General features: G+C 49.7%; 1 protein-coding gene across 12 annotated transcripts in view; it reads left to right on the top strand.

Moving 5' to 3' along the window:
* MAPT (microtubule associated protein tau) overlaps positions 1–21,598 on the top strand; it is a 58,178-nt gene extending 36,580 nt beyond the window's left edge. For 8 of the 12 annotated variants that reach the window (XM_077315099.1, XM_077315093.1, XM_077315100.1 and 5 more), the window contains 7 exons: positions 3,318–3,450; positions 4,193–4,246; positions 4,406–4,671; positions 7,267–7,359; positions 11,494–11,575; positions 12,727–12,839; positions 16,797–21,598. In XM_077315099.1, coding sequence (XP_077171214.1) covers positions 3,318–3,450; positions 4,193–4,246; positions 4,406–4,671; positions 7,267–7,359; positions 11,494–11,575; positions 12,727–12,839; positions 16,797–17,012 — 957 coding nt within the window. In that variant the 3' untranslated portion in view covers positions 17,013–21,598. Of the gene's footprint in view, positions 1–3,317; positions 3,451–4,192; positions 4,247–4,405; positions 4,672–7,266; positions 7,360–11,493; positions 11,576–12,726; positions 12,840–16,045; positions 16,176–16,796 lie in introns of all 12 variants that reach the window. The other 4 variants (XR_013227047.1, XM_077315096.1, XM_077315103.1 and 1 more) reach the window with 4 other exon arrangements.
* Positions 21,599–23,748: the final 2,150 nt, after the last annotated feature.

Raw genomic sequence — 23,748 nt, 5'->3', positions numbered from 1 at the left:
ATCCTTCCGCCCTAGATTCCCAGAAGTCCACCTTCTTCATGCCAGCTCTGGGTTGGGAAATACCTGGAGAATTTGGGGGTGGGGCCTGGGAAGGTGAGGTTTGGGGAAGAGGCAAAAAAAGAAGGAAAACCCTCTCACTTTCCCAGCAATTCTCCACATGCTGCTTGCCTCCCCCCACCAGCCGCTCAGCTAGGACCGAACCCCATAAACTTTCACATGCTCATTTGATGGAGTATTCTTTAAAGGTCAGTGATTTTGGTCCTCCTAAGGGCAGGTGTGAGTGAGTCATCTCTGTCCTTTGTCATTGAAGTGGGGGGGGGGTGTCTGGGAAGGAGGGAGGGAGCCAGTCCCTGTCAGCTCCTGCTTTTCTGTTATCAAGCCCTTTAGTCATCATCACCGTACTTTCCCCATCACCCTTTTCTACTTTATTTGTGTTATTTCTGCTCCTCCCCCCTTTCTCTTACTGATCTCTGGTTTAATTTTGTTTACATGTTTAAGACATCTGTGCCTTCCTCTGTCCAACCCCTGAAAAGTAGATCCTCTTTTATCCCCAAACGAACCTCTCGCGCTAGTTCTATCCCTTCGAAAAAACCTGAGTCTCCCGTGGCAGCTTCTCTCCCTAGACGCATCTCCACTTTCACCTCCCGACTGGCCAGTAAAGGAACAAAAAGGGGGGAAGTCCAGGTAAGGGCATGGCTTTGAAAGGGGCTGAGGATAGGGAGGTGCTCACCTGTTGTGCTCTGTGGGTTGGTCCGTGCTTCTCTGCTCTGTGCTTGTGGTGCGGATATCGATATTTGTACGTTGGCGTGTTGAGGATTTGTGGGTGTGCCTTCCTGCTAAAGAAGTCGTGCCTGAATTAGCTTGCAAAGAATCAGCATCGCAGAAACTACACCGCAGCACCCGTGGCAGCCTCATCGCCCTCAGCTGATCGACGAGCCACATCGGAAGAGAGTGTAGTGACACAAAACCGTCAGCCATGTGCTTTCTGAAATAGAAATGTCTTAAGCTGATGTTTGCGGATGAGAAATACAGTGGAATATTCTGAGCAAGGGCGACCTTCCCACGGGCCCGTTCTCCTTGTTTCCTGAGCAGGCCCACCTCCTCCACTCCTCAGCTAAGATTGGCCAGTGGTCTTTATAGCCGAGCTAAGGAACAGTCCCCACTCACAACTAAACAGCTGTGTAATGCTCTACAGTGATGTTCAGTTACGTTCAGATCCCTGTGAATGAAGTCCTGAAAATGGTCACATGATACCTTCGTCTCCTTCGGGGTACATTAGATATATTTAAAAGAGGGCTTGTGTGGCTTTTATGCAGCGTCGTGATGCGGAGAGGCAGTGAAAGGAGCCAGTATGAGCCTCCTCTATCCCGCTGCATCTGCAGGGTTAAGAAAATAATCAGGAAAACGACATTTAAATTGTGTTTGCATCTTTTCGATGTTGCAAAGGCTGAGCCGTCTTGGTTTCCATGTGTCTAATAATATGCTTGGGCATATTATTCCACATCTTCTGTGAAGACCCGTGTTAACATGCCTAGTACCTGTGAGAACCTTTGATGATTCCCAATAATCTGAATTCATTTAGGAAAAAGAAAGCTCTTTATTGAATAAATAACGATCAGATCATCACAGGGTCTTTGCTAAGACTGGAGATTTCAACCTGAGGGCCCCCTTATCTACCCAGAGCCCACAGCCCCTCTCTGCACAAAATGTTTTGGGCATGAAGAGTCTTTGTTGTTGAAATGGGCAGTTTCTGGTGTCCAAGGCCTTTGAGCAGATGGTGGTTCCCAGGCATAGCCCAGTGGGAGGAGGTGAGGTAGGAAGGAAGGGCAGGGTGCATTCACAGTTAAGATCTAAGGCAGGGTAGTGGGCTACGGGATCAAGGGGATCACAGGCACATGGAACTGGCAACAAGCATGCAAATGGCAGGGACCAGGTTTCATGGCAAAAGCATCCATCTTGGTTTTGACACCACCCTCTACAACCTCTCTCAGGCCCATGGTTGCAAGTCAGTCAGGCCGTGACACATCACTACGCTTCTTGGGTAATAGAGTCATGATATATAGAGAGTCACGATCCTTATCCCTCTCAGGCCCCTTCTCTCTCAGAGACATCAGCAGCTAGGGTAGCAAGTTCCCCTCATGCAAACACAGCAGAGCATTACTGGGTTTGGGAATCTTGCCTATGGCCTAATGCAATAAAGTTTGACTACTACTGACATTACTGAGGTTGGAGACTCAGGCACTGTTCCATTCACAGTCTGCCGCCATTTATTCATGCCCCCAGATTCATATAGACCGAGATCTTAGACTGTGTGCGTGTGTCTTTCTCCGAGGCAACCAGTCCACAGGGTTAAACAAACAGGAAATTAACTGTTTAAAAATGAATTGAACATAACAGGGCAGAAAGTAAGGTAACTGCTACAAAATATCTTTCCCGTTGGGCGTGTTTCATGGTTCCAACATTTGGGGTCTCCTGTTACAAATTCTGTAACGAATTCTTTGTGGTTAGCTTTCAGCTGATCTTCACCAGAGCTTCCCTCAGCTGGACACGCTCCCGGCTCCTCGGCTGCTCACGCCCACTCTCCTGTTAACTGCTCCCCTCGACTCCCGTAACGGCTGTTTTCAACTGTCTCTCTCGCTAACATTCTGTCAGCTCCCATTGGTTGGTCCGAGGGAGGGGCGGAACCTAACCTGCCCATCACAGCTTTATAGCTGGATATCGGATTTTCTATGCTATAAAAAAGGAGGCCCGAGAATGCCTGGTAGTATTGACATGAGTGCAGGCACAACTCACAGGCATAGCACTGATTATGTAATCGTTTAATAGTCTAACAATGATGCATCTTCTAATGCTTGTGTGTTCGGGAGCTGAGCTGCAGAATAACATGAAATGCATCCCTATCGCTTCCTGAATACTTGGTGATTTAAATTTCCCCGCGGAAGTATATACTCAGGTCTAACGCAACAATTTGAATGCGTTCTAAGCCCTAGCCGTACGGGAGGGCGGTATAAAAATCTAATAAATAAATTAATAGCCTCGCCAACTTTGGCTGGTGTGCAGAAGACTGATTAACCGTGGCTTGCTGATTTCTAAAACCAAGCGAGCCACGACGAGAAAACCACTTAGTCTACTCCGAAAGCCGTGCATGAGAGAAGTATTTATTTTTATTCCTTTATTTATGTTTGGATTTATATGAGTATGAAAACAGCGAGTCTGTTCAGGGAAGCGTTGACTGGGGGCTGCATTAATAAAAGGAGGCCTTACACCTCCCCTCCACCCCGCCGGGATTCGTAACCCCTGCCCTTTCTCCAAACCAGGGCCCGGATATGAAAAGCGTAACGAAGATAGCCACTCCACGTACTGCTGGGCCACAGAACCAAAAGAACCCCGGCAACACTTCCCGGATTCCAGCCAAAACTCCCAGCATCCCCAAGACACCGCCCAGTCTGGGTAAGTCAGGATCTCTTTCGGGGTGCAAAAAGCAGTCCACGTGGGGTTTGGGGTTATGCACATCTGCAAACAGATTTTGCCATTTCACGTAATGAAATCCAGTTGTATTAAAAGTACACTGTTTAATGTGTGTGTGAAAACAGCAAATGCATCAGAGATCTTTCCTGCAAGGGGTGTTTTACTTTTCATGACGAGCCGTGACTTTGGGGACAGACTTTCTAGAAAAATCAAAGGAGCCTCCAGAATGGCATGAACTTGATTTGGTTTAACCCTCTTAAATGAAACTACCAGGGCAGAGATCTTAAGGGAGAGTAACATGAGAAGCATCTTCCCATTCCTCAGCATTTTAGGAGACCTTGGTGACTTGACTTTCCTAAGAAATGGAGAAGAAAAAAATGTATTGTTTTGTGCATTTATCCTTCCAAAGTAATGCCATATATTTCCATTATGGGACCTCCTGAGGGGTCCCTACTGGGGTTTCCTACTGGGACCTCCTGACGGCCACTGGGTGACACGAAGTGTTAGACTGGATGGGCCATTGCCTGACCCAACATGGCTTCTCTTTTGTCCTAATATCATGAGCTGTGAGCTGTATGTGACCCCCCATAAGTGTTCTGTTTTCTTTGGGTTTGTCTTGTCCCTGGGTCTCATTCTGGCTTTTCCGGTTATTTTTTTCCCTCCATATCAGGAGGATGTTGCAGTTGCCCCAGATTTTAATGAAGGGTTATTTTTGTTGTTTCAGCTGCCAAGAAGGAGCAGAGAAGGCCCCCAAACACGGCTGCAAAATCGGAGAGAGGTAAAGTTAAGAGGAGTCTGTATGTTGCTTGTTCCTTAAAAATAAAAAATCAAAGTCAGTGTTCTGGTGTTGACCTAAAAATGAGCCAGTGCATTAGTACACTGGAGGTTAAAAACAGACCCCCGATGTAAATAGATTTGCTTTCATCTCACATTCCAGGTGAACCGGTAAAGTCTGGTGATAGAAGTGGTTACAGCAGTCCTGGTTCTCCTGGGACTCCCGGAAGCCGCTCCCGCACACCCTCCTTGCCGACTCCTCCCAACAGGGAGCCCAAGAAGGTGGCCGTGGTCCGCACCCCGCCCAAATCCCCTTCTTCTGCCAAGAACCGCCTGCAGACAGCCCCCGTCCCCATGCCAGACCTGAAGAACATCAAGTCCAAGATCGGTTCCACTGACAATTTGAAGCATCAGCCAGGGGGTGGAAAGGTAAATCTGTACAGTTCTTTGCCTTGGTGTGGCGCCTCCGGGGCCATTTTTCCTGAATTTATTTTCTCCTCCAGCTTGGTGTAGTGGTGAAGAGAGGCGGCTTCTAATCTGGAGAATCGAGGTTTGATTCCCCACTCCTCCTCCACATGCTGCCAGCTGGGTGACCTTGGGCTAGTCACAGTTCTCTAAGAGCTCTCTCAGCTTCACCCACCTCACAGAGTGTCTGTGGCGGGGAGAGGAAGGCTGGGCCGCCTTGAGATTCGTAGTAAAAAGCAGCTGTATGAAAAAAGCAGCTCTTCTACTTCCCCTTCTGGGCTCTACCACCTGAGGGCAGGTGCATCTTTGACATGTAACCTGGGTATTTTTGCACACAGCTGCTCCTCTGTAGATCTCTAGGATTTGTTGAGTGTGTGTGTGTGTGTATGTGTGCATGTGTGATACTATTTCAAAGTTGAAGAGCATCAGGGTAAATTCATCTCTCCTTCTCCCAGCCAACCAAGGAGGCAGGCAGGAAGGGGTAGTGCTGCTCACTGTGGGATCTGTGCATGCAGGTGAGCGCCAGTGTCTTGCTGTCCCCACGGAGGGTCTCCACCCCACAGCGGGAGAACCACAGGGCTACTGGAAACAAAGGGGTTTGTCACCTTTCCAGTGCCGTGTCAACTGCAGCACTCTTGTTTCTTGTTTCCACCCATTTCAGAAGAAGTAGCAGCATCCTTGGTTCGATGGAAGTCCCAGGGCCTAGGCACATTGGAACGAAGGGAATGCTCAGCTTTTACCGTGGGACGCTGGGGGTGGCATCTCTTTGAAAGCATGTCCTGTGAAAGCCTGGCATGCAGGGGTGGTGTGTGATGCAGAAAGAACGTTCCACGCGGGAATAGAAGTTTGCTGTGACCAGGCAGAATATATGTAGCATCCCTGCAGATTTATTCCCCACGGGCAAGAATGATGCATCCTCTAGCTAGGCTTACGCCTGTCCGTCATTCCCACTGCTAGAACACCTGGTGAGGCCGGTCGAATTCTTGATTTCATCCTGGATGTGCTAAGACTGCCCTGCATTTGTTTTGGAGCCAGCATTGGGGAGTGGTTAAGAACGGCAGACTCTGATCTGGAGAACTGGGTTTGACGCCCCTCTCCTCCTCCACACGAAGCCACAGAACCCTCTCAGCCCCACCGACCTCACATGGTGCCTGTTGTGGGGAGATGAAGGGGAAATGATGGTGAACCACTTTGGGACTCCTTAAGGTAGAAAAATGCCGGGTATAAAACCCTAGTTGTCTTCTTCTGTTGAAGTCCTGGATGGGTCCCGGATGGGTCCTGGAGGCAGTGCTGAGAAATTGGAGGGGCAGTCAGGAGGACCTCTCCCTGTGATTTTAATTCCCAGGCAGTAATATATGGAAGATAGATAGTCTCTCATGTAACCGGGTCCCCAGCCGCGTAGGCCTTTGAAGGTCAAAGCCAACGCCTTGAGTTGGCCTCAGGAGTGGATTGGTAGCCAGTGTCATTTCTTGTAATATTGGGGTCATGTGCTCCCAAGCGTTATCTTGCACTATCTGCAGCCTCTGAACACTCCTCAAGTTTAGACCCAAGCAGAGCTCATTGCAGTAGTCCAGCCTACATGTAACTAAGGCAGGCTTTCTCGACATTGTCACCTTGTGGCCATGACAAACTTTCAACTGCTCATCCTGGGGTTGTATTAATTCAAGAAGCCTTGGGATGGAAAAACAAGTTGTGTAAAACATTGCAAATTTGCTTGCCAGGAATACACACACACACACACCATACATCAGCAGAGAGGACTGAATAAAAATAAATCTTGCTGCTTATCTAGGATGTTGGCGACTTGATTGTGTCCTTTGCTTTTATGAACCCTGTTGTCTCTGTCAGTTGGATCTCAAAGACTTGCCCTGAGGTTTTGCATGTGCACCAAGGATGAAATGGCATCTCCCCATTCAGCCTCCTTTGACAGAATTAGATTTGAGTCCAGGAGCACTTGAGAGACCCATGTCCTTTTTGGACTCTTTCGAGAGTCAGCGCTCTCTTCTTGAGACCCCCGTAGAATTGGAGATCTTGTAACCCACTTGGTTCCTCTCTGCCCTGATCAAGCCAATGACCACATGCCTGGTACCTTCGCACCCTTCACAAACATCCTTTACACAACATCCCGCCCAATTTCTAGAGAGAATAAAAAGATTCTGACATCTTCCTTTCTTTTTCTGTCTTGTGGTGGGAGTTTGGGAAATCGTATCCTCAAATTCTTGTGGGTCGCCAGGCTGCTGCTGGACTCGAATCTAACAGACTCCACTGAAACACCTAAGGGGTTGTACACTCAGAAGGACTTCTTATAACGGAAAAGCAGAGTAAAGGTGCAGTTGACCCACTACCTTGGATAAAACTGGGGAATGAATTCAGGCTTGGTGGTAGCAGTTTTGCTGTATCTTCTTGCCAGGAATTCAGCTGCATTTTGTTCCATGTGAGATGCAACAACCTGGACGTATTTCCCGGTAGCTCACGAATATGACCTTCAAGTTTGTCATGCTAGAAACGGGGCCGTGGACGGGAGCAGTTGTCACTCATGTTCTTTTCTGGCTGTCAAAGGTGCAGATTGTTAATAAGAAGCTGGACTTTAGCCACGTCCATTCCAGGTGTGGATCAAAGGATAATATGAAACACAACCCGGGAGGAGGCAGTGTGAGTACCTTCACACCACTGAGCGCACCGTAATAACACAACTTACAAGCGGCATGACGTGCATTAACCCCTGAAGCGCCAATGCAATCTGCGGTCAGATGGTCATTGGTGATGTGACGTGAATTAATCTGTTTCCAATCAAGGTGTGACTATGCTAAACCTCCAGCGTGGTTCTGTGTATGTGTGTGTGTGTGTTTGGGGGGGGGGGAAATGGCAGGGTGGAGCTTGTTACGTATCCATTTGGGGACCAAGAGTCCTTTAAGTTGGCTGTCTTATTACAAGCTCCCTGGGAAAATGCACAGAAGCCCTGACCTTACTAATGGATGGGGAGAGATAAAAAATCCAGTGCTGTCTTGTAGCTCATGTAATGGTTTGGAGGTGAGTAGGTACATGGCTGAGCAAGTCTCTCTCAAAAAAAAAAAACCAGTCCAAATTCTTCATCAAGGAAAAACAGTTTCTTTGTTCCAAATTACGCGAACTAGTTTTGTTGTTGTTAACTCTGGGATAGTCACAAATTTGCATGAATTTCAGCATGGGCTGGGGAAGACGAGGGGACTGTGAAGAAGGAGTTCTCATAGGCCGCTGCTCCAGGCCTTCTTCCTTGCAGGGTGGATCCTGGAGCCACCCCCAAAGTGGCATTCTTAAAAATCTGCACAGCCACCTGTAAGCCTTACCAGGCAAAATCCTCCCCTGGCTCTGCTCACCTTCTCAAAACTCTTGATGGGCAGCAGGGAGGTGTTGGCAGGCGCTCCTGCGTTAAGCACGCTTCTCAGGCTGTCGTTTTTCATGAGTCAGGGTGGCCAAACTGTGTGGCTTTCCAGATGTCCATGGACTGCAATTCCCATGAGCCCCTGCCAGTTGCTTTAATTGCATTAATTGCTGTATGTATGAAATGACGCTTGCTGCCCTGAGTTGGATCGGAAGGATGGTATAAAAATCAAGTTAACAGAATATTTATATTGCGGATTTTGTGGCAAGACGGGCCTTCCCGAATGAGGTGTGTGTCCCTTGGTCTCAAGGAGAAGGATTGGGTGGCTGCTGGAGATCGTCCCCCTTGTCGTCTTGGTCTGCCTCACATTGTGGCGACTTCCCCCCTGTTCCAGTGTCCACCTCCCTTTGTGTGTGTGTCCCTGCATCAGCATTCCTGGCCCTTAGCTGGCCACCAAACTCCAGGACGGGCTCTTTCCTATTTGGTGGCTCTCTCTTTGTTCTTGCATTCAAGTGTGTGTTACTCTTTATGGATTTCCTTAAACGCAAAACTGATAGAAAACTAAAAACAGGGGACCTATGCTTGGGGAAGGGCCTGTGTTGCTGTCCTTCATTAGTGGCCCAAATATGTGCCAATGTCTCTTATCCTGTTACCGTACGCCTGGTTCTGTTTATTGTGTTTCCAGAGTGGCAGGTTTGCTACACTTGCTATGGGGTGTACAGTTCCCTTTTAGACATCTCCGTGTCCCTGTAAGGACAGAGGTGGTTTTGGTGGCAAACTACCATGCAGGTTCGAGGCTCTCAGTACCCTTCTCCTCTCCAACGGGCCAGACGCTAAGAGCTTCCCCAAACCCCAGGCTTTTGAAGCGACAGCCAGCCCCCATCATTCTGCTGAAAGTACAAGTTGGAAAATAATTTCAAAGATGCTGAGTGGGGCTGTAGTCAGGAAGGCAGCTGAGACTGAGCGAAAAAGCCAACTCTCTCTTTCTCGCGCTCCTTCCCCCACCCTTTGTCAAACTCACATTTCTGGGAACAAGACTGATTTTAAGAGGTGCTACTGATTGCAGAGCGTTCCTGCCAGTCCTCGTAGACGAGCGAGGAGCCTTCCAGTGGAGCTTAGCCGAGCAGACCGGTTGAAAACAGCCTGCCCACAGTCTGCACAGTTGCTCATGGGATGCAACTCAGATAATTCTTTTCTTCACCGCCTTGTTCTTCCGGAAGCTGCCCGGAGCTTGAGGTCCCTAAACTTAGGCTCCTGTCTCTTCTGGCAGTAGAGGTGGTCAGCCACTGGTTTTGAGTACGTCTTTCATTCGAGCTGCTGGGCTGGAGTTCAGAGGGCCCAAGCTGGTGTCCCATTGCTGTTTCTGTCTGGAGAATGAGCTGTGGGTCCTCAATTAATTAATTAGTATTTACATATCCCTCTCCTTCATGGCTCAGGGCAGTTTACAGAAAGCGTTAGATGAGTAACAGCGTGCAGGAAACTTTGCTTTCCTTCTCCACAGCTTTCGCAGCTTAGGTAAACAAAACGGTGGCACGTCCCCTTGTGCGGAATCACACCGTTTTGGTCCAGCGAGCGTTGGCAAGGGGACCTGGCCATTTCACCCAGTAAAATCCATCTGCAAGGTGCATTGGGCGTGGCCTGGAAGTGCTTCCTTTGTTCGGTGTGGGTGGGAAGCATCCTGAGCCTTAGCTGTGACAGCATCACCTCTTCTCTGCATCTTTCCTTGAGGATGTCCTAAGCACTAGCCAGTGAGAGAGAAGCCAGAAACGATTCTCGCCTTTCCAGGCTGCAAGCAGAAAGGGGCATCTGGAATTGGGACCTCTGAAATGATCCTCTGGAGGCCAGCCATGTCCACGTGTGACTTGGGGGGCAGGCCCAGCTCAGAGCACCCAATTTAGCCACTTTCTGGTGGTTCCTCCTTTGGGGAAGTGACTCATAACAGATGGGTAGGGAGCGTCCCCCCTCCCCCAACCCCTGGAGAGCTTGCCCTTTGTCTCTGCATTAACTGTGTTCCCTTTTATGATGATGCTCACGATGGTTGTAAGCCACTAACCACTGATGCAAGCATCTTCTTAGCATCTCACGTTCTGATGCTTAAGAACCCCCGGTTCCTGTTGTCCCCCACCTACCACTAATTAAGGGACCTGGATTGTTGTGTGTGATGGTCATCATTTCTAAATGGCTCCTTCGTAAAATCCATTGTGTGTGGCATTCTGCATCTCTCATTCCAGTACCGGAAGTTTCTAATTGCTAAAATATACATATGTAGGGGTGATTTTACTGGGGGCGACGGATGGACAATGAATTTTATTCATCAGACCTTGCACTTTTGCCAGCCCTGCATGCATTAAGACTTTGTTTTCCTTTTGAGGGGAATGAATTGTTGTCCCAGTATGGTTATGATTCCCGCATTGTTCCAGATAACCTTCTTTCTGTTACGATTTTTAAAAGAAAGATATATAAATAAATATATATATTTAAAAAGCAACCCCATTTCAATGCACATTGACTATTTCTGTTCTTTCAGTTTTTGTGGACATAAGCCTTAAGTTTTGCATCAGAAAAGGTATTTGATTTTGTTTGTTTTTTACATTTTATTTCTCTGTAGCCTCTTTCATTTGATGACACACTTCCTCCCTTTTCTCACTGTCACCTAAGAAGCTTTCAGTTGCGGTTGCTTTTCCACTTCTGTCCTCTGGAGATGCAATAAAAAAAAAAGAATCTTTGCATGCTGTGGAAATGCAGTAAAGAAAATGTGAATTACAGCCACACGTCGTGGTTTGACGAGGGGAATTTTAAATCCTTACCGATAAAAGCAATTACAGCAACAAAGCAAATGCTGGCTTCCTTCTTACCTTTTGAAATATTCATCTTACCCCAAGGATCTAATCAGTGGAAACATGGTCTGTTTAACCCCTGCAATTGAAACGGCATTCCACTGAAAGCAGGAAGAAATTCCTGAAGTGGATAAAATAGTCTGCAGAAATCTGGAATAATGTGACCAACTTATCTGAGAACTGAGGAAAGACTGAAATATATTTTCCCCCCTTAAGAGCATCAAATTTAATTTGCTTTTGAGATAGGAGATAATGCCGATGAGGAAGCTTTCTGTGATACCTTATAAAAAGGTATCCAATTTCACACTCTGGTCCTTGTTACTTAGAGCTTGCAATACATTTTTTTCTTGAAAATCAGAGTCTGTGCATGCTGGCTTTCAAGGGAGGTTTTAGTTGACTGGTCCACAATTTCTGGTGACAACCTGTCCTTTTGCCTGAGCTTGGTTGACTAACCTTACAGAGGGCTTTCCAAACTACTCCGGTATGGTTTCTGGTCTTCACTTTCTGCACATCTTTGGTGGGCTCTTTTAGACATTTTGCAACCCCCAGCCCCAAAATGACAGCATCTCCTTCTCTTTGTCCTTGCAGATACAAATAGTTTACAAGCCAGTGGACCTCAGTCACGTGACGTCTAAATGTGGATCCTTGGACAATATTCATCATAAACCAGGTGCTGTTACCGGCCTCCCCTCTCCTTTTTTTCCTCTTTAAAAGCATTTGTTCACTCCAAACCAAATGTGGTTTTTTTTGGGGGGGGGGAGAAGCATTTTCCTTTCGATAAATATATATATTTGCAAATCCTGGGGCAGCAAAGGGGAGATGGGAGATGAAAATGCAAGGAAAAAGCAAGCAGAAAAAAGAAGTATTTTGACAAGTTGGAATGTGTTCAGAGAAGGGCAGCCAGGATGGTTGAAGGGTTGGGATCCGTGCCTCATGAGGAGAGGTTGAAAGAGTTGGGTCTACGTCGCTTGGAGAAGAGGAAGGCAAGGGGTGAGACCTGTGTTGAACTACGTCAAAGGGAGACCTGTTGAAGAGGGGGCTGACTTGTTTGCTGCAGCTTTGGAGACAAGGACTAGGAGCAAGGGGTTCCAATTACAGGAAAGGAGGTTCCGCTTCAATATGAGCCAGCATTTTCTGATGGTGTTTGTGGATGGAATTAGGAGGAAATGAGATGAGCACCTGTCTGGAATATGCGACAGGTGGGTGGCTGGACTGGATGGTCCTGGGTGGTCTCTTCCAGCTCTGGGATTCTGAGAGGGGCTCAGGAGACAATCCGGTCAGTCTCGGCTTCATATTTCTGGCCTTGGCAGATATGGTGCCCAGGAGCGCCCTGTTGCTTAAATTGCAGAGCGTCCCGTTGTCAGCATTAACTCTGAATGGAAACGGGATGATACCCAGTCAAGCGAGCCACAGAGGATGTTAGGGGCAGCCAAAAAGAAAGTGAAAGCTCCTTTCCCATTATAGTACTGGTATAGATGGGAACCAAAGAATGCCTAGAATTTTAGATGAAAGGGATCCAGGGGTCATGCAAGAAGTGGCCAAGGTATTATCCACAGCGCTAATGGTAAATGATTCATCTCTGAATCCCATATTGGCTAAATAACAAATTTCTGTGTACCCCATTCCAAACTGCACAATATGACTACCGCATAATCTGGCATCTACTGCTTCATCCATTGTCGAAGGCTTGTATGTGTTATGGTATGATTCTTGTTCTGCTGTGTTGTCATTTATTATTATTGCCAATGCAAGTACTGTGTATTCTGCCTTTAAGAGACAACGTTGGGGGGTCTGCTAATCCTTCCGTGATTTCTGCCCTAGGTGGTGGGCAGGTGGAAGTGAAATCAGAGAAACTGGACTTCAAGGAGAAGGTGCAATCGAAAATTGGGTCACTAGATAACATCACCCATGTTCCTGGAGGAGGAAATAAAAAGGTAACCGTGAATCTCTTGTGGCTCTTTAAGAGGGAGGACAAGGGCTCGGCAAAAGTATTAAAAGTTGAGAGATTGCCACATCCCATGACCAGCCTCTTACATCTCCTGGGTAGCTTGGGGCATAGCTGATTTGAATCTTGCACTTTTATTACCCTTCTAGAGACCCTAGTTTTTAACAAGTATGATCCACGCGCTTGTCTAATGCCAAACTGTGAAGGAGTCTTCGTTCAGGGGCTTTCCTCTGCAAAGTCATGTTTTGGAGCTGTGGTGCTGATCTCTCCCACAATGAATCTGTTGTAGAGAGCTGCGCTCTCCCCCTTAGGGTATTCCAATGCAGGTTTTATATTTAATGGGCAGCCTAGGCCCTGGAGCGGCGGCAGCTGCTGAAGGGGACGGCTGAAATGTGCTGTTTTTTATCCCTTCTTAACTCTTCGCCGCTGGGATAGGCAGAAGGGGACTTAGAGATGGGACCACGTGGATAGTCCTGGGTCTGCCACCCACACGCCCTCCTGTCCCAGGCTGAGCTCAGGGAAAACACCTCCTGTGCCCCAGCAGCAGAAGCCACTTCTGGGCTGCCCTGTTTGAACGGATGACTGGCTGACTGGCCAGCCGGGGGCTTCACTGCCTGCATGCCTCTGCCTTTCCCCTGAGCAGTTTTGCAACTTGGAAGAAGAAGAAGAAGAAAAAAAAAGAATCCGGGAACTGTAAGGACTTTTGATCACTGTAACGCACAGGTGGCACTTGGACATTTTCTCCTTTTAGGCAGCCGGTCCAGGTGTTGGGCAGGGGGAGGGCGGGGGGAGGGAGACCCAGCAGTCTTTGATCAGCAACCTTAAGGGAATGGAGGGCAGGAAGGGGCAGCTCTTCTGCTGGATCAACCCCCCCCTCCACACACCCCCCCCCAGATGGCTCCTGCTTTTAAGCATCTTTGGCATCCCCAAAAGGAGGCACGGACTCCAGGGCATGAAGCGTGTCTGTAAGGCTGTAATTTCTCTGAGGGTCTGTGACCAAATCCCGTGCCAGGCCCTCGTCTGTATCCTGCCTGTGCCTGAGAGCCGTATCAGACAACAGCCCCCTGCCCTGCTCTCTGGAGGGAATGAATCAGTGGGGGAGGCATAACTCTTCCCGGAGCAACGGAGGCAAGGCCGTCCGGCCCCCCACCTGCTTGCAAAGGGGTGAGGAGGCTGGGAGGGGGAGCGTGGCCCAGTCTCTGTCCAGGGCAACCAGTAGAAGATGAATCCTGCACCAGCCCAGGCCACTGGCCTCTCCTCCGGGAGGTGCCCCCGGAAGTAGGCTGTGTGCAGAAGTCTGGCTGTTGGATCTGAGCCGTCTCTCCTTGTCAGCGGGGCTCTGGTGCCTGGCCCTGCAGCTTGGCGTGAGCGGTGCTAGAGGCGTGTTTCTCTCCCTGCCGTGGAGAGCTCTGAGGCGCTGCTGCCCTGGGCAGTCTCCATGTGTTCAGAGTCCTGCTCTTCAGCACAACAGGTTTCGAAACACAGGTCTGTTCTTATCCAGGGGAGTGGTCTGGGGCTTCTGGCAGCGGCGTCCTTTTGTTGTTTTCTCTCTCTCTGTCTGCATTTGCCTCATCTCTTGTGCCTGCCCCGGGGAGGGAGGCTCTGCTCACACGCATTTCAGACCTTTCCTCTCAGACACATCTCATTGTGATAACCCCGAAAAACTCTCTAGCTCTCATTGGCTCCTTCCAGTAAGTGCCCTTTCTTCTGAGGGGAGAACTTCTCTGCTTCCTTATCCTTCTCTCTGCCATTCAACCATCTTCTGGACCTCAACATCCTTCTGAGCATCCTCCACTTCTCTTGGCAGCTCCTTTTTCCTGTTTGCATTTCCTGGACCAAGGTTTGGACAGTCGTGGGTAACTGAGGAAGACAGCTTCCCCCCTCCCCCCCAGGGCCTATGAGCCGGAGTGGACATGAACACAGCCCTGGGCTCCCTTGAAGGGGTCATGTGCTATAGGCAGAGGGAGGGGGAAGAGGAAGGGGGGCATTCAGAAAGAGGAGTAGTTTAATGGGGGGGGTAGGGGGTGGAAGTTGCATTGTAGTCACAGATTACTTCTGGCAGACCTGTAGGGTTTGCAGGGGAAGAGACCCTCCCCCCAAGGTGGTTTGGGGTGTAAAAAGGTCAAGGTATCCCCTGTGCAAGCACTGGGTCATGTCTGACCCTTGGGGTGACGCCCTCTAGCGTTTTCATGGCATTCAGCGTAAATCAAGCTGAAAAAATACTGGATTTTTTGGGGGTATTATTTAAACCAGAAATAGATCCAAGAATCTTATTGGCTACCAGTATAGCCGAGCTCAAATAAAGCTGATTTTGGTGGGCTTTATTTAGGGACTAGTAAATAAGCCCGCTGCAGTCAAAATGCAGCGGGCGCTAGCAGGGCTTACCTTGTGTGGAGTGTTGCTGTGAAGTCTTTCTGCTGTCCCGGCTCGCGGCGGCTGTAAGAGGCGGCGTCCTGAAAAAATCCAGGATCCAAATATCGTACCAGTATTGTGATCCGGGATTTTCGGAAATACTGAAAGTGTTCAGGTCCAATAAACCCAGGCCAAAGAAATGCTGATTTTGGTTTTTTTGCACCCCCCCCCCCCAGTCATGAGCTGGTATTCTTTGGAGGTCTCCCATCCATATGAGCCCACCCTGCTTTGTGTCCAAGGCCTGATGGGATGGCAGAGGCCTGGGCCATCTATGCCAGGGGATGTAGACGACAGGAAAGGGTGTGTGACTGCACAGCCAGCGCCCAGGTGTCTGAAGGAAGCCCACCCTGCAGAGCACCAGCCAGAGTCCTGGGTTCAAGTCTAGGTGCAGGGCTGCAAGGAAGGGGCAGGAAAGTGCAAATGGTTCCAGACAGTCCGTAGATCCTAGCTTAGTTCCTGCGGTGGGCTAACGACCCCTGGGCAGACCAGCCAGCAGGAAGGGTTGGCTGCTTGGCCTCAGCGGCCATCCTGCAAGTGGAAACGGGGGCTGGTAAGACCCCCTGCGCCATCTTCTGAATGGCTCCGAGTCCAGGCCAGAAGGTCCCTCGCTCTTTCCTCTCTCCGCCTCCTGGTTTCTCTTCCATGCCCCCCTCATTGTGCCCCTGATGCTCTCCCTGCCGTTCTGTCCATCTCCTCCCTCCCCATTGAGGATAATTTGATTTCATGTCATCTTATTTGACGATGCTATTTTGCATCCCACTGACCTTCTCCACCCACATGCAGAGAGAGAAGGGCAAGGAAGACAAGAATGGTGCCCAAAACTGCCCCACTCAGGCTGGGCTTCCTCCCCCCACCACGGAGCCCTCCATGCCCGAGGAGAGCCCACTCCCCGACTTGCACCCATGTGATTCCAGTAAGTAGTCCGCCCGTCGTCCTGAGCTTTGCGAGAGCAGCAGGGGAGCTGGAGAGGCCCTGGATGTTGCGGGCGTGGGGAGGGGGAAGGGGATTCGCGGGGATAAGAAGCTGCAGTTTCGTCCTGGTTGTGGGGAAAGACAGTCCTCAAAGGTTTTCTGTGGGATTTCTCCTTTCTCCTGGGGGCTACGTCTTCCCTAGGACGTCTTGGTTCTTCCATCAGGGCCCCCGGACGGATCAGGCGTTATGCTGAGTGAACAAGTTCTGTTTCTCCTGCTGGTTCTCCTGCGGTGGACGGTGGGGTGGGTTGGGGGGAGAGTCTGCTTCCCCTTCCTTTTAGGAGCAAAAGAAAGTGTGTTCGTGCAGGTTAAATGAACGTTAAACCCAGCTAAGAGACCTACAGTGGCAGGAAGAGCCAAATACTTTCCAGATCCGGGTGGGGGAACCTCTCCCTGGGAGTTTGGCACATCTTGCCAAATCGGCAGCCCCAGGAAGGAGCAGGCGACGGGCTGGGCTACGGATGCATTAGGGCCGGGGTAGGTGGAGAGTGGAAGCCATGCCGCGTCCCTCTGCTTGCCGGCCGCCTTCCTCGGGCTCACCTGGGCCTCCGCTCTCATTCCAGATTGAAAGCCACAAGCTGACCTTCCGCGAGAATGCCAAAGCCAAGACCGACCACGGAGCCGAGATCGTCTACAAGTCGCCCACCATTTCTGGAGATGCCTCCCCGCGTCGCCTTAGCAACGTCTCCTCCACTGGAAGCATCAACATGGTGGACTCCCCGCAGCTGGCCACGTTGGCCGATGAAGTCTCTGCTTCTCTGGCCAAACAGGGCTTGTGATTGCGCTAAAGGGGTGGAGAGAATAAGAAGAGAAGAATCCAACCCGGCATTTCTCCCTCTGTTCCTTTGATATCTGCATCTCCCGCCTCCCTGGTCATCCCTTGTTTTCCCCCCACCGACAGGCGATTTTATCCGGCTCTCTTCTCTCCCCATCCTCCGGCCCTTCTCTCCACGCACTCGCCTCTAGCTCAAGGACTTCAGCACTGGCCGTTGGCTTGCAAACCTCCATCCACACTCTTAGTCTAGACCAGGGGTCTCCTCCGAGCGCAGCGGAGAGGGGCTGAGGCCATGTTGAAGCAGTCCTTGCCGTTGGCTGCTGTCTCTCAGAGGTTGGTGGGCCAGGAGGACGGGTAAGCATGCGGTCTTCCGGTTCTGGTCCTTCTTCGGGCTTTGCTTCTGTCCCCCCATCCCCCTTGCCTCTGTTTCTGTTTATTTTCCCTTCTGTGATTCTGTCGCAAAGCGAGGAGGGGAGAGTACTGCGCTTGGCTGTCTCTCCCACCCCAGGCATTTTCGGTGGACGCCACCCCCTCCGTCCTTTCCTAGAGTGCTCCAAAAGGGGCAGGGACCCCCTGGCCTAGACAAGCACGCTTTCCCTGCTTGCCCCTCGCAAAAGGAAGGTTTCTAGGTAAATTTGCGCTGCTTGACACGTGGATCTTGAGCAAGAGGCTGGGTATCTGCTGCTCTCGGTGTGGAGAGCCAATGGACCTCCATGAAGACAGAAGAGCCCTTTGGTAGGATGATGACTTAGCCCCCTCCCCCTCACTCTCCTATCAGATATTCCCGTGTTGGTGTAGGCCAGGAGTAGTCAACCCGTGGTCCTCCAGATGTTCATGGAATACAATTCCCATGAGCCCCTGCCAGCAAACGCTGGCAGGGGCTCATGGGAATTGTAGTCCATGAACATCTGGAGGACCACGGGTTGACTACCCCTGGTGCAGGCTGTAGCTTTCAACCTCATGCCCCTTTTGTGTGTGCAACATCTCCTCCTGCTGGAAGACATCTGCCCAGGGGGCTTTGCATGCAGCGGGAAGGGGGCAAAGCTTTCACGGAGCTGCGGAATCTATCCCCATCCTTGCTTTGTCCCTGGGACTTCGCTCTGGGCTATAGCAATGCTGGGGGGGGGGGGTTTAATGGAAAGGCACCTGCCTGAGCTGTCCCCCCCCCCCAGCCCTAGCTGAATTCTGAAGTCCTGAAGGAGGCTGGGCCCCTTAAGGGAGACTGTTTACAGCTGGAATCCCCCTCGGCCACATTAATACTGTGACTATAGGGATATTGCCTTGAATTCGGACCCAGGACAGCTGCTGCTGTATTCGCCCCCCTCCTTTTCATTCCCCCACTCTTCTGCTGCAGAGCCTGGGCTTTAACTGTCATTTCTCTCCCCCACCCCACCCAGCTGCTTCCTCCTGGCCCACATCAGCTCCGCACTAGTCCTTCTCTGTGTTCTGTGCAGTCTGGGAAATCGGCTTGCTGCATGTCCATAGAGACGAGGAGGTCAGAGGCTGTGCCATTTCCCTTAGTTTCTTGGAGGAACTTTTGGGCTTTTAAAAAACAACAACAAAACAACGGGAGGCACATGTGTCTGATGCGAGCACGTGGCCTGCAGGAATGGTCGCTCCCAGTGTGCACAAGCTCGTGTTGAAATGTTTACCGGTCTGTTCCCCCTCTTGCATAAGCCTTTGTGCCCAGCCTTGGCCATGAAGGCCTGCTTGCCCCTTAGTGACAAGGTGGTGGAATGGATGACACTTCCCACTTCAAGCATTGTTCAGTTGCCGAACTGGATGCACCTGTCTCCAAGGGAGCCTGCAGCGCAACGCAGCCAGCAAGTCAAAAACAGAGGTCTGTACGGTGCCTCCTGATGACGGAGAAAACCCAAATTACCTTCTGAATTCAGGTGTTTTCCTGCTCCCTGGGCAAAGGTCACCTCTGGGAGGAAGGCAGCGCAATAGGATGCTAGTCCCTTGCTGATCCTACTTCAACAGGGTTACTGGAAGAGCCTCATAGGAAAGGAAACGCTTAAAAATGAATGCCGCCCTTCCCACCATGACCTGCATCAATAATGCTGAATGAACGTCTCCTGCTGCAGTGCATTGCTTGCGTCACCTGGTCCTTGGCCCGAAGCGCTGTTAAGGAAGCCCCTCCGTTCCTCTGTTCCGCATGTAACGCTCAAGTAGCAGATCATGAACGCAAGGTAGCACACCTCATGTTTGTGGTGCTCCCTGTGGTGCCCAGAAGCAAGCTCACCCTGCTGACCCCTCCCTGCCTTTCAGCTGGTGGCCGTGATTTTTGTAAAACTAGGCATCGTGGTCATATCGGGCTACGTGCCCACTGGGGAGGGGAAGGTGTGTTAAACACCTGGGCGAGTGGCTGGAGTAATACAAGCTTTACTGCATGAGGAATGCGCTCTCCTTTTCACTCCCTCTGCGCCCAGCTGGGTACATGCGGGGAATAAGTTCGGAAGAGGCCTGGTGAGAGAGAAACGAGGACTTTTGGAAATAATTATTTGGGAACTTTAGACATGCAAGCGGTATTCTTTCCTTCCAGTGATCAAAGAGCGTTTACCAGCAGACACGGTGGCCTAAACAAGGGGGTGCTTTAAAAAAAAAAAACCCAAACAAAACCCCCTCTCGTTTTGTGAAGTAGAGCAGAGAAATTACTGTTTGGGAGGGGGTTAGTTTAAGGAACTTGGCAAGGCCTGTGCATTCTGAATTTGCTGTAATGAATAGCTGGGTTCCTCGTGCCTGTTTTGATCTGGAACAAAAGATTCCACTGCCTTGGCCAGCTTGGCCTGGGGACCGTTCTCGTTGTTCCCGGTGTGGGTCAGGGCAGGTCTTTTTCAGAGGCCGTCAGCCACCTCCACCCTAAAATCAGGCTTAGCTGTGGCACCCATCTAAGCTTCCTGTGTGGCATCTGCTTTCACAACAGCCTGTTCTAGGTGTCACTTTGTGAACTACTGCCCTGCGCATTGTGCTCTTTTGTGATGCACTGTCAACTTTGGTAGCATCACAATACTGTTTAGGCACTTATGTTAGGTTCTGGTTCTTGTGCGACAGTATAAAACGTTAAGAATCTTTGTGTTTGCTGTCCAACTAAGTGCCACGGCTCGGCCTGGGCTATTTACGCGGTTCTGCTTTCCAGCGCTGTACAACTGAGGCAGAAAAGTCCCCCCCCCTCCAAGGCTATTTTACTCGCATTGATTTTACTGCGAGGTGTCAATAAAAAAAGACTTACAGCCCTTTCTTTTCCCCTAAAGAGATTCCTCAGGCTTGGAGTAGAAGCCTGTAGTGCCTAGCTTGGGAGGAAAGGTCCTACCATCCCTCATCGGATGAGAAACCCAAGATCAGATTTCCCATTTAGGCCCACTAGCAGGTAAACTGCTGTTGGGCTAAAACTGTGGCTAAAATGACACACGGGATGACTGAGGAGTCCTGGCCTTATTGGCGCAAGGGGGGAAAGTAAAGAGGAACCGAAGAGAAACAGATTGGCTGCTTATTTCGTTGTGCGGCAGAGCCCAGGCGGCAGGGAAGGTTCTCGGGCCATCCGCCCTGTTCCAGTTTGCCCTCAGGATTGTAGGATCTCGCACTTATGTGGCTTTCTCTGGATTTGCCTGGCAACGCTAGGGAAACCTGCACATTTTTGGAGCAACGAGGAATGTAGCATTCCGAGGCCGCACCGAGAGAGAGCTTGGGCTGGGGGAAATAAATTGATTATCCTTGCTCCTGTCTGCCTTCGCAGACTATGTCAAACAGAAGGGACAGCCTGTTCTCTTGAGCATGAAACAGCCCAGTGAACCTTTTACAGCAGGGGTAGTCAACCTGTGGTCCTCCAGATGTCCATGGACTACAATTCCCATGAGCCCCTGCCAGCAAATGCTGGCAGGGGCTCATGGGAATTGTAGTCCATGGACATCTGGAGGACCACAGGTTGACTACCCCTGATTTACAGGATATGTTCCTCCCACTCCTCACCCTTCCTTTCTAAATCCCGAAACCCTGACCGGTCTCCCCCAGCCATCTTTCATCATATTTGCACCCCCCCTTGCCATTCGGCCCATTCTGATTTCAGCCCCCCCCCCCAACATAGCCGCCTTCTCTTTAAATGGTAGGTGCTGATTCCCAGCTTGGAATCTGACGGTCTTCATGGCTTCTTTTCGGACAGCTACGTGGGCATTGCTTTTACGGATGGTTAGACCCTCGAGGGTCCCAGTCTAGGGCCGTGTCCGAATAACAGGCTGGTTTCTTGTCTTGGTATATAAGCATACATATCTAGGGGTTTGAAGAAAAAAGGGTTAACTTGACAGATGAAAAATCATGATATTGGAAGTTAAGGAAAACAGGCTTGGAAGTATTGAAAGGGGGCAGTTGATGGGAGTTTGGAAGACCCCACGGTTCCCTTTAAAGTTTTTTCAAGGGGTGGGAAAACAGGGAGGGGTGGGAGGGGAGGGAATACGATCTCCGTATGATCATCGTAGCTTAGCTACCTGTCTGTGACCGTCCATATTGTACTTGTGTGTTTTAACAACTGGTTTACACTGACTGTTGCTGTAAAAGTGAATTTGGAAAATAAAGAGTCATTACTATAATATGAAATGAGTTCTTTGCTTCTGCATGACAGGATGGCGAGGGTGTATTTGGGATGGGTATTTGGGATGGGTTCTCGCAGAGGTTATGGGAAGCCTCCCACCCACCCAGGCAGTTAGCAACCTCTGGGTCTAGCATGATTTGGGGCGATGCATATATCTGTATCAGCTTGGAACCTATAGCAGTATTCCCCATGGCAAAGGGGCTTACAGCCACCCAAGGACTGAAGTTGCTGGCTCTTCTCCCTGTGAGAGAGAGAGAGAGAGAGAGAGAGAGAGAGAGAGAGAGAGAAAGAAAAACATAACTAGAAACCTCTGCAGGATTGGACCAAGGACTGGTTAACCTCATACAAAGTCTGCTCCCCCACCCCTTCCCCAAGAAGACATTTCGCATACAGCTTTCTTAACTTTTTAATTTTTTTTAATCCTTTTTTTCCTTTTTTTCTTTTATAAGCACACATCTGTGCTTTGGCCAACAGAATCAAGACATTAAACAAAGATCAGCTTCTCTGAAGAAAAGCGTTTCTATATAACAAGGACATTACACAGCTTGAAGCAGGAAAAGAAATATTTACAAAATACAAGTTTTTTTGTGGATTTTTTTTCCTTTATAACGCTAAGAGGGTTATTCAGAATTTTCAACTTTATAAATAGAAAAGCACTTAATGCAGAGGGATATGGTAGCATTGGGTTTTTTTCCTCTTTTTTAAAAGAAATTAAACTAGAACAGAACCAAAAAAAAAAAATTAGGTAATGTTGAAAATTGTGAAAAAACCCCAACCATTAAGCAGTTTAGCTACTATTTCATTACGATTACAAAATGGGAAAAAAATGTCTCTTTTTTCCTTTTTTTGGTGATGTGATTAATACAGAAGACAGGCGCAATGCTAACACCAGGACATGGACCAACAGCCACACCGCAAGGGGCAGAAAAACATTACAGGGAGACCGGTGTGCAGAATTGGGCGGGGCGGGGTGGGGGTCACGGGGGGCGGGAGGTGATGGCGGCGGCCTCTTTAAATAATAATAATAATTAAAAAAAAAAAAAAGAACCTGTCGAGCTCTCCGAAAAGGGGAAATGAACCAGACGAGTGGCTTGCGTTCAAACAATTTTGTGTGTGGAAGTGGAGTCAAGCAGTAGTGGTGAAAAAACAAAGTCCTACCTTGCTCTGTGCAAAAAAACCCAAACTTTTCAGGTACTCGGGGGGATCGATCGTAAAAACTGAACGAGGCATTGTCAGCCACAGTCTACTTGAGACGGGGTGGGGTGGGGGGGATGGAGAACACACGGTGAGATGACACCACTCTTAACTCAGATATGGCTTATGGATCTAGGGCAGCAACTGATTGAGTCCTGTGCCATTCCTCTCACTATTTAAGGCAGGGGTAGTCAAACTGCGGCCCTCCAGAGGTCCATGGACTACGATTCCCATGAGCCCCTGCCAGCATTCGCTGGCAGGGGCTCATGGGAACCGTAGTCCATGGACCTCTGGAGGGCCGCAGTTTGACTACTCCTGATTTAAGGCTTAACGCTACTGTGTGGCCAATTCAGCAGCAGCAGACCTATAAACAACTCCCAACTTTTAAACCGAACTGCAGAGGGGAAAAATTGGAAAGATCAATTATTAATGGCACAAGGGAACGAGGGGCGGCAGCTGGGGGGGGGGGAGATTACAAGTCACATCTAGAAAAAGAAATCTGAAGGTGTGAAAAAAAAAAAAAAACGGCTCCTTTTGAAATGTTGGACCCCATTATCAATGTTATCACATTACCCTTCTTCCCCCCCCCACCTCCCCCAAAGCCCCCACCATTGGATCGGAAGAAAACTGGTGCCTGAAACTGTCACTGCCTCTCCCTTGCACAAACGCAACAATTCCTCTCTGAGATGGACAAACGGGTGTCAAAAGCAGCAGAACGGCAGACGGTTTTTGCGTGGTCCCCCAGAGTGGGAAGGCTGCCCTTCCGAAGACAGCTCTGGGAGCCAGACGGAATCTGCACGGCAGGTGCTTTCGGGTGCCAGGGGACGCTTGGTGAGGAAGGTGGGATTCAGACATCACTTTTCACCACTAATTTCACTCCACTAAAACCTTACGGGAGAGGAAGGGCAGAGTGCAAGTGAGGAGAACAGACGCTGAACGACCTCCCCCTCCTTCGGCCCAG

This window comes from Paroedura picta, chromosome 16 (assembly GCF_049243985.1).
Source record: "Paroedura picta isolate Pp20150507F chromosome 16, Ppicta_v3.0, whole genome shotgun sequence".
In the NCBI taxonomy this organism is placed as follows: domain Eukaryota; kingdom Metazoa; phylum Chordata; class Lepidosauria; order Squamata; family Gekkonidae; genus Paroedura; species Paroedura picta.
Note: the sequence above shows the minus strand (reverse complement) of the source record. Positions and strands in the feature narration are given on the sequence as shown.